Source organism: Charadrius vociferus, unplaced genomic scaffold (genome assembly GCF_000708025.1).
Source record: "Charadrius vociferus isolate BGI_N301 unplaced genomic scaffold, ASM70802v2 scaffold56, whole genome shotgun sequence".
Lineage (NCBI taxonomy): Eukaryota > Metazoa > Chordata > Aves > Charadriiformes > Charadriidae > Charadrius > Charadrius vociferus.
The window spans coordinates 3,203,415-3,213,474 of record NW_009649057.1 but is presented as its reverse complement, the minus strand read 5'-3'; the positions used below and the strand labels follow the sequence as shown (position 1 = coordinate 3,213,474).

At 46.9% G+C, this 10,060-nt stretch overlaps 2 protein-coding genes across 2 annotated transcripts in view; one reads left to right on the top strand and one right to left on the bottom strand.

Annotated features, from left to right (window-relative positions):
- Positions 1 to 10,060, bottom strand: part of ASTN2 (astrotactin 2) — a 321,046-nt gene that overhangs the window by 117,719 nt on the left and 193,267 nt on the right. The window lies entirely within an intron of this gene.
- On the top strand, positions 2,681 to 5,664 carry TRIM32 (tripartite motif containing 32). The gene is given in 3 exon segments (XM_009888045.1): positions 2,681 to 2,808; positions 3,650 to 3,691; positions 3,693 to 5,664. Coding segments are annotated over 3 exon segments (2,142 nt in total).

The window sequence follows — 10,060 nt, the reverse complement described above, 5'->3', positions numbered from 1 at the left end:
GGGAGGGGGTTCGTCCTGTCATTAAACCGGCGGTTTTAACGTCCCTTTAAAACCGTGTGTCCCTCCCCAGAGGCCGCTCACCGCCTCCGGACGCGGGGCTGAGGGTCAGTCAGCGCCACGCCATCGCTTCAGCGCCTGGGTGCTGCTGCGAGCGAGAGATGCTGAGAGCGTCTGCTTTTGGAAAAAAAACCTAACCCCTAAATTCGCGTATTGTCGTGCTGGTTCTGTCATCATCACTGAAATACTGTCATAATGCTGTAGGAAGAAGTCAATGCAAATTTTTGCAGCTTTATCATTTTAACTTCTTAATAGCTGTATAGGGTTTGCGTGGTAAGGTTTTGGTAGCAGAGGGGCTACGGGGGGGGCGGTCTGCAAGGAGCTGCTAGAAGCTTCCCCTATGTCCAACGGAGCCAATGCTGCCCGCTCCAAGATGGACCCACTGCTGGGGAAGGCCGAGCCCCTCGGCGACGGTGGTTGCGCCTCTAGGGTAACACAGTTAAGAAGGAAAAGAAAAAACGGGGAGAATGACAGAAGCTGGAGAGAGGAGTGAGAATATGTGAGAACACCCACCCTGCAGACACCCAGGTCAGTGGAGAATGAGGGGGAGGAGGTGCTCCAGGCACTGGAGCAGAGATTCCCCTGCAGCCCACGGTGAAGACCATGGTGAGGCAGGCTGTCCCCCTGCAACCCATGGAGGTCCACGGTGGAGCAGATACCCACCTGCAGCCCATGGAGGACTCCAGACAGAGGAAGTGGCTGCCCAAAGGAGACTGTGACCTCATGGAGAGCCCACACTGGAGAAGGTTCCTGGCAGGACTTGTGACCCCGTGGAGAGAGGAGCCCACACTGGGACAGTCCGTTCCTGAAGGACTGTGCCCCGTGGAGGGGACCCATGCCAAAGCAGTTTGTGAAGAACTGCTGCCCGTTCGAAGGACTCACATTGGAGAAGTTCACAGAGGATTGTCTCCTGTGGGAGGGACCCCACACTCGAACAGAGGAAGAGTTTGACGAGTCCTCCCCCTGAGGAGGAAGAAGTGGCAGATGCAACCTGTGATGAACACACAACCCCCATTCCCTGTCCCCCTGTGCCACTGGCAGGGGGGCAGATAGAGAAATCAGAAGTAAAGTTAAGCCCAGGAAGAAGGGGCGGAGGGGGAAGTTGTTTTTAAGATTTGGTTTTATTTCTCATTTCCCTACTCTGATTTGATTGGTAATAAATTACACTAATATCCCTGAGCTGAGTCTGTTTTGCCCGTGACAGTAATGGGTGAGTGATCTCCCTGTTCTTATCTTGACCCCACAAGCCTTTCCTTATATTTTCGCTCCCCTGTCCAGTTAAGGAGGGGAGTAGATAGAGCGGCTTTGGTGGGCACCTGGCATCTAGCCAGGGTCAACCCACCACCATGACACAAGCTGAGACTTACAAGTGAAACTAGTTGTTTCCCCACGCACGCTAAGTAAAAACTACAGAGTGAGGGGAGAAACCACCACAGGAATTTTTTTTTTTTTTAATATAAGGAAACCAAACTCACATAATTTACAAAGTTTTATAGTTTGATCCTCAGCTGTGGCTTTCTCTAATACCCTGCTCTGCGCCAGAGGAACGGCCTTGGGAGGCACTGATAGGCAAGAACAACTCGCTTTTAAGGAAACTTCCATGAAGGCATGGCCGAGTGTGAGATAAAGATAAAAGTGCAGCAGTAAAAATAATTTCACGTTACTAAGGCGCATAGTAGCATTCTGATAAAAGGGGTTTATATATGAAAAGAGTGTCACACAAATCATCTTTCTAAAAACCGAATCTAACTTTAAACAAAATCCCCTCCGCCGTTGTTCTTTAATGAAAATACTTGTTTTAAAGGTGGCTTTTTGTGTAACTCTCTGGTGTATCTGGTGTCTGTGCTGCTCCCCCTTCCTTCCCTAACCAATTCTTTTGACGTATTTCCAAGGAAAGTAAGACTAATGGATCTGGTATCCTTTGTTTCATTTTTAAAAATGGTTTTAAAATACAGATTTTTCATCCCTTGGAGGAAGGTTTCTGATCTACATAGCAGTGCCCAGGCTTCTGCTTCCCCAGCTGAGATATACGCTAAGAATAAAGGGAAGTGTATTCAGTGCCAGCGGCAGCAAGCGCCTGGACTGCTGTTGCTCCCCGGGTTCCAGGGATGTGATACTCGTTGTGCCACCATTGAGCCAAGGATCAGATCCCACCTTGGAACTTGGGAGGTTCTGCTACGCCACTGAATCCCTTCCTGAAACGTGGGCTTTCAAGGACTGTGAACTGCAGCTGATAAATTAAAATGATTTTTTTTCTTCTCTGTATGAACATAAAGAACTTCATTGCAGTTTTCTTCTCCCACTTGAGGAAATAGTAAACTGAAATACAGTGAACCTTTCTGTCTGAAATGCTCCCGAGGATGAAGCAGGCAAACCCAGCAGGGAAGCGAGAGTGCTGCATGCATGCAGCCATTATTCAGAAAAAGCTGTCTGTTCACATCTCTCTGTGACTGTCTCTTCATTTTAAAGACTAAATACTTCCTTCTCCTCCTCTCCCCCTAGAAGAAATGTTTTCTTCCCCATTTCTTTTAATGGCTAAGCAAGGCAATAGCAAAGGTATTGAAACCCAGTCTACTGAATAATAACTTAATGATGTGAACCCTGTTCTGTTCCTTTTGAATGGATGGCTGCTTTAGTAAGAGAGCTGCTGGGATCTGCTCCCTGCTGTGAGGGATGTGAGGATGGAGAAACCTGGATTGAAGCTGAACAGCAACCAGAGCGGTATAAAACTGAACCAGAATACACGAATGAGGTCAATGCTGCAAGATTGTGAAATAAGGAGAAATTATATGCAATTAAGCTAAGTTCAAGAACTACTTGTAGTATATATTAACAAATGTTTGGAGTTGTCTGTTAACTCCATTATTGCTAATACCTGCTAGAACACTGCCGCGTTGAACTGTGTTTAATTTGCATGCTGAAGCATGATGCAGCATGGCGGAGGTTAATGAAATACACTGGCATAAAATCTTCGCTGTGTGTTTTCAGTATGTACAGTCATTCCCAGAACGAGTGGAAGCTGACAAATCATTCCTTCTAGTTTCTCTTCCTGGCAATCGTATGAAACCCTGAAAATGTATTTTGGCTATCTAGAAAAGCAGAGTAAAACAACCACATTTATTTCATTCGTATCTGATGTCACATCTGAATGCAGGTCTCCAGAGGTGATATATTAATGTCCTAAAGCGTTGCACCATCTGGTTCCTCTTTTGATGTGCAACATTTTGAATGCTTGGTTTAATCTCCCTGGGTTTCAGTAAATTATGTAAACTCGGAGGCTTGGCAGCGGGAGATGGGCACCATGAGGAGATGATTCAGTCATCAATATCTATTGGGCTACCTTATTGCTGCCATTACACTTCTTTCAGTTCTACTTATAAATTTTGCAAGTGAATAATTCATCGCACTAGGAGCTGCAAGTTAGTTTTGGAACTTGCCCACCCTGAGATTAGCTATGACTAATCCATCCTTCCCAAATGCAGAAAAGCTAACTGGGCTTCTTTTTTCCAGGTTTGGGTGATAAATCAGAACTAAATTGCATGTATATGTAACTGCTGGTGATGACATAAATCACATTTCCTTTTTTCTTTCTGGACAGAATTGGAGCACCTTGGAATAGATGCAAGTACAAGACTGCACCGGGTAAAGCTGCCTTGGAAAGCCATGGCTGCCGCCCCTCATCTCAACTCGGATGCACTCCGAGAGGTCTTGGAGTGCCCCATTTGCATGGAGTCCTTCACTGAGGAGCACCTGAGACCCAAGCTCTTACACTGCGGGCACACCATCTGCAAACAGTGCTTAGAGAAACTCCTAGCAAACAGCATTAATGGGATACGGTGCCCCTTTTGCAGCAAAATCACGCGGATCACAAGCTTAGCACAGCTGACTGACAATCTTACTGTCCTGAAGATCATAGACACCACCGGACTGGCGGAAGTGGTGTGTCTTCTCATGTGCAAGGTGTGTGGGAGAAGGTTGCCAAGACACTTCTGCAAGAGCTGTAGCTTGGTTTTATGTGAGCCGTGCAAGGAGACATCACACATGCCCCAAGGGCATAGAGTCATTGCTATCAAAGAGGCTGCTGAAGAGCGTAGGAGGGAATTTGGGACAAGGCTTGCCAGACTTCGGGAGCTCATGGGTGATCTGCAGAAAAGAAAAGCATCTCTGGAGGGTGTTTCCAGAGACCTGCAATCTAGATACAAAGCAGTTCTGCAAGATTACAGCAAAGAAGAGCGCAAGATCCAGGAAGAACTGGCCAGGTCACGCAAGTTCTTTACCACCTCTTTGTCTGAAGTGGAGAAGGTAAATAATCAGGTAATGGAGGAGCAAGCTTATCTGCTGAACTTAGCAGAAGTGCAGATAATGTCTCGCTGTGACTATTTCCTCGCCAAAATAAAGCAGGGAGATATAGCTCTCTTGGAGGAGGCAGCAGATGAGGAAGAACCAGAACTGACAAACAGTCTCCCAAGGGAGCTGACTCTTCAAGAGGTTGAACTCCTTAAGGTGAGCCATGTGGGACCACTGCAGATCGGGCAGGTGGTGAAGAAACCCCGGACTGTTAACATGGAGGAATCGCTCATGGAAACTGCAGCATCCTCATCGGCGTCATTTCGTGAGCCTGACTTGGTGCAAGAAGAGGCCAGCTGCACACCAAACTCCTCACCAGCCAAGCCAAGGATGCCTGAAGCAGCCACAAGCATCCAGCAGTGTTATTTCATCAAGAAGATGGGCTCCAAGGGAAGCCTCCCGGGGATGTTTAATCTCCCCGTCAGCCTACACGTCACCCTGCAAGGAGAGGTGCTTGTGGCAGACCGAGGCAATTTCCGAATCCAGGTTTTTACCCGCAAGGGCTTTCTGAAAGAGATTCGCCGGAGCCCTAGCGGAATTGATAGTTTTGTGTTGAGTTTCCTTGGAGCAGACTTGCCCAATTTGACTCCCCTTTCTGTCACCATGAACTGCCATGGCCTGATAGGTGTGACCGACAGCTATGATAACTCTGTCAAGGTCTACACCATGGATGGTCACTGCGTGGCGTGTCACCGGAGCCAGCTAAGCAAGCCCTGGGGCATCGCAGCCCTGCCTTCCGGCCAGTTTGTAGTGACCGACGTGGAAGGGGGCAAACTCTGGTGTTTCACAGTGGACCGCGGCGTGGGGGTAGTGAAGTACAGTTGCTTGTGTAGCGCAGTGCGCCCAAAGTTTGTCACCTGCGATGCTGAGGGGACCATATACTTTACTCAAGGTCTGGGGCTTAACCTGGAAAACCGGCAGTACGAACACCATTTAGAAGGAGGTTTTTCAATTGGCTCCGTCGGCCCGGATGGCCAGCTGGGACGCCAGATTAGCCACTTCTTCTCCGAGAATGAGGATTTCAGGTGCATAGCTGGGATGTGTGTCGATGCCAGGGGAGACCTCATTGTTGCTGACAGCAGCCGTAAAGAAATCCTTCATTTTCCTAAAGGAGGAGGCTACAATATCCTAATCCGGGAAGGACTCACCTGTCCTGTCGGTATTGCTATTACTCCCAAAGGGCAGCTGCTGGTGCTGGACTGTTGGGATCATTGCATTAAGATCTACAGTTACCATCTGAGAAGATATTCCACCCCGTAAAGGCATGTCTCTAAGCAAAGCCTCTTTTGGCAGCAGATTATTCCAGCCTCATTGCAATCTGACAGGAACCAGTGTCGAGCGTTCAGGAAGCTTGTGCCATAACCGAAGGGGGGTTTAGCATAGAGGCTGTCATGTTTTGTGTTTAGAAACAAAATAGCTTCTGTGGTGGTGGTCTGCTTTTTCTTCTTTTTTTTATATAAAATCCATACAGTAAAAAAAGAACAAGTTCAAGGGAAAGTATTGGTTCCTTGATAAATGACGGTCACTCCATAAACCTTCTCACGTCCTTACACCACATCTCCTACACTTCCAGCTTCAACCATTGTATCTTTCTTTGTGACATAAACACTGACTGACTGCTCTAAATCACCTTCCCTTAGAGGACTAGAGAGGCAATCCTCTTCTCGCTGTGGTACTCGCAAGGAACTGGGTAGCAGTTGTCTGGGCAACTACTAGAGAAAGCAATTTCTGATTGCAGCACTGCATAAAACAAAATAGCCCTCTTAAACTGTGCGGAGATGGAGCTTTACTTTCAAACTGACAAGGGAGGGTTTTCTCTCCCCATTTTTCTGGTATTCAGGAGATCGCCTCTGTTGTGCCATTTGTGAACTGTGTCTGTTCAGTCTGAAGTGAGTACTGTGCCATCATGGGAGACCGAGCTGAGCCAGAAAACTGCCCTCTGATGGCAACAGGGCTTTTATTACTACTAAGAGTTCTGCTAGGTAGAAGGGGGTTAAAAAAAACAGGGAAAACCTACAGTTGATATTCACTGTTGTTTTTTTTAAGTGTATCCCGGAAAGTGTCTTTGGAAGGTATGTCTGGTATGTAAAGCTTCATGGGGAGGGGGGGGAAGGGCTGGGGGAATAAGACTGGGAGATCGTAGTAAATGAGATTAAATGCAACGTATTGTATATTCACCTGCACCTCACTGTTCTGCATTCCAGCCCATTGCATTTAGCAATAGGTTTCCACTCATCTGCACTTCGTATGTGCAAGCTACTCGCTGCTGAGATGGGGATGGGGGGGCATGACTGTTTCGCTGTCATTTTTTTAATACTTGGGAGCACATCCATTGGTGCACTGCCTTTTTTCCCCTTGCACAGCAAAACACTATATTGTCAGGGTGGGGGTTTTTTTGGGGTTTTTTTTTTTATGGCACCAGCAGGCACCAGAATTCATGTTCATCACGGCTTTGGGCCAAATGAAGCACAAAACTGCAGCTGTGTGAACCAAGGCCCCCACAGTGGTACTCTCCTGGCTGATAAATGTGTACCTCAGTGTGGTGCTGCTCGCCCAGAACAGTTTATTGAAGGAAAGATGCATTTAAATAGGGCACAGTGGTAGCATGTTAATCTGCCACAGATAATAGTTACACTGCAGTGCATTTATTTGTTGCTATCAACAATGTAGTTGCAAATTTGGGGGAACGACAGACAATATAAAAGCTGATTTTATGGTGCCTGCCATGCTACAGCAAATTGTTTGCTACTTGTGCTACAACATATAGGCAACAAGTGATTTTTATTTTTTTTTAAGTTCCCATATACTTTCCGCTAGTGAAACAGCAAAGTAAAACAGGCTTCAGAGCTGCTGCTGCTCCAGCCAGTTGTTTGCCAGTTACAGGGTTTGCAAAAGAAGCGACAGGAGCGGATTTTGGTGGGGTTTTGGGTTTGTTTGTTTGTTTGTTTTTTGTTCTGCTCAGCCAAAGCGCTGAAGAGGGCCAGCGCAACAAACACCCAGCTGTGTGATGGAGGTGCCCCTCCATCAGGGCGACTTCCTATTTCTCTCGCTATAATTGGCTGGAAAAAGCTTTCGGAGAAGGGGGTAGGAGCTAAGACACCAGCATGGCAGACGGTGCCCCCAGGAACTGACCCCCCCTTCCCTCCTGGGCTGCTCCGCGCGTTTGCCAAGGCTACCGACTGGCACGTAATTATTTACATTCTCTGCTGCTCTTTTTGGGCGGGAGGGGGAAGTCGCCTAAGGTATGTAACAGCAGTTTAGGGAGCCGATCTCATCTTGCTTGTATGTTTTTGGGAGATGACGACTATTACTGGGCCCTTCTGCAGTTAATTACATTGTAACTCAAGGCATTTTTTCCAGTATTATGGTAATGGCAGTTCCTCTCCTACTGATCTCTTTTAAACATTTCTCCTGTTTCTAAGAACTGCTCCAAGCAGGAAGCTACCGTGGACCTGAATAATTGAAGCAATATTATCTATGATAATATGTACCTCTCTCATTTTCTGTTCCAATGGATTCTTTTTTCTTTTTTCTTTGCAATAAACATCACAGTACTAAGCAATAACATTTCCTGGAGCGCTTGAAGGCCGTAAAACCTGGTCCAGTAAACTGAGCAGTTGGTTACCCCAGCCTGTTCCTGGTTACACAGTTCAAACAGAGCGTCTGTCATCTGTTTCTCGCTCGGAGACTGAAGAAAAATAACACTACCCTGCGATGCACTGGTGGGCCAGGACACTGCGATCGGCGCCTGGGGGTGTGTGTCGCCTGCGGCTCTTCTTCTAGTCTTGGTTTTCAGGCAGAAGAGGGAAAAAGAAAACCTGCTGTCCCTCGCCCAGGGTACACGTGTCCCCTGACAAAACTCGACAGTGACTGCGAGATGATTTTGCAGAGCTATATTTCTTGCCGTGGTGCCCCCACACAATGTTGTGATCGTCTGCCAAACGAGACGAAATGGAGTAATTAAGGATTGTGATGAAAGAGTTTGGCTTCTGCTCTCTACCTGGAGAAAGAGCTTGTCTGGTTATACGTTATGTTTGGTTTCTAAAGATTGTGTAATAAAGGAGAAATCGATCCAATTAAAAGCGCATTGCAAACGGCTCATTTTCTTATTAAAAACACTTCATCTCTCCCTTTGGTGGCAGATTTTTTTTTTTTTTTACGGCCAGTGGGTTTAGATTTGGGAACACGATGGCTACGAGACCCCTTTTATGCTGTCAGGTTGCGGGGGATAAATCTGCTCTCCTTGGCAGGTCTCACGTAACTTTATCTGACACCCCTCTACGCACCTCATAAACAACTACTAGAGTTTCCTACCTTCATTCAGGCTGATACTCCCACAAGGGCAATATCTTACTTTTCACCGTAGCCGATACCTGCTGTTTTCGAGGTCTGGCCCAAATTCCCTGGCACCGAGCCCTCAGTAAGAGGACATGAAGCGTGGGTGAAGGCTCCAGCACCCACGGCCCGGGCTCGGCGCGGGACTCGGCTCTGCCCCGCTGTAGAGGTGACACCTTTGCTGGGGCTGGTAGGAGGGCTGCTGGGAGGGCTCACCTGTTTTCCTGGATAATTTTAATAAACGCTGCAAAAATTTGTATATAGAAGCAGCGTATTTAGGTGGAGCCAAGGGAGATCTAAACAGTTTGCTACTCAGCTTTCAAAGGCATCATCAGCAGCAGCAGGTTCTCCCCTGGTCCTGCCACCCAGCTGGGTTCGCTGGTCTGGGTGGAGGTTTTTATCACTCGGGCTCATCTCGGATGACACAAAGCAGCTCTTTAAACAGATGAGAGCTGCTCGTTTATCAAACGTATACAATCCTTGCAGAACAACCGCTGTGCTGCTGCTTTAGGAGAAGTTATGATTTCTTAGGGCAGCGGCAACTCAGCTGTGAACGTTGTTCTGGGCAGCGACTGACGGGCAGGGTTTCTAACGGGATGAGGGGCAGAGCCCGTTTCTGAATCAAAGGGGGCAGAGCTACAAAAGTAAAAATAAAGCCAGATGCTTCGAGTCTTTTCTATTGTATAGCCTAAGTGATTTTTCTGGGTCATTACTCAATGCGAGGATTTAAAGTTATTTCATTTTGCACAACTAATTACTCTCCTTGCCTGGTAATTTTGGATTACAATGAGCAGTGCATAAGGTCATTTAGCAGACTGAGTCACGGCACATATTTTAGTCTAAACTAAATTTCACGGCAACCAGCTAGATTGTTTTTTTCCTCCCCCGAACAAAATGTCAAAATCTGAGGTTTTGAAATAAATATAATGACATAAACCGCAAGCAAGTAAGAGTGTTTCAAAGGTAATAGAGTGGTTCACTATAGGAAGAGATCTCAAGGACAGGGAAATTCTATATGCTTTACTTCCGACCAAGCAGGTATAAGGGAGAGCCATTATCTCCTTTAATAGATGCAAAGCTTGCCTTACGGCTCTCTTAATGCACCTGATTGTGTCTAGGAAAGGAAAACTAAAAGTTCCCCTGCACTAGTTCAATCTTCATTGTGTTACGGCAGCATCAGACCTGAAGGGAGATGAACGAGACCTTGAGAGGACAGAAGGGATCCACAGATCCTACTCAGAAGAATATGGACTGCTATTTTAGCAGAGCTCGAAGCTGTATTCTTAACATGGCTTCTATTTTATGAAGATCTCCTGAACCG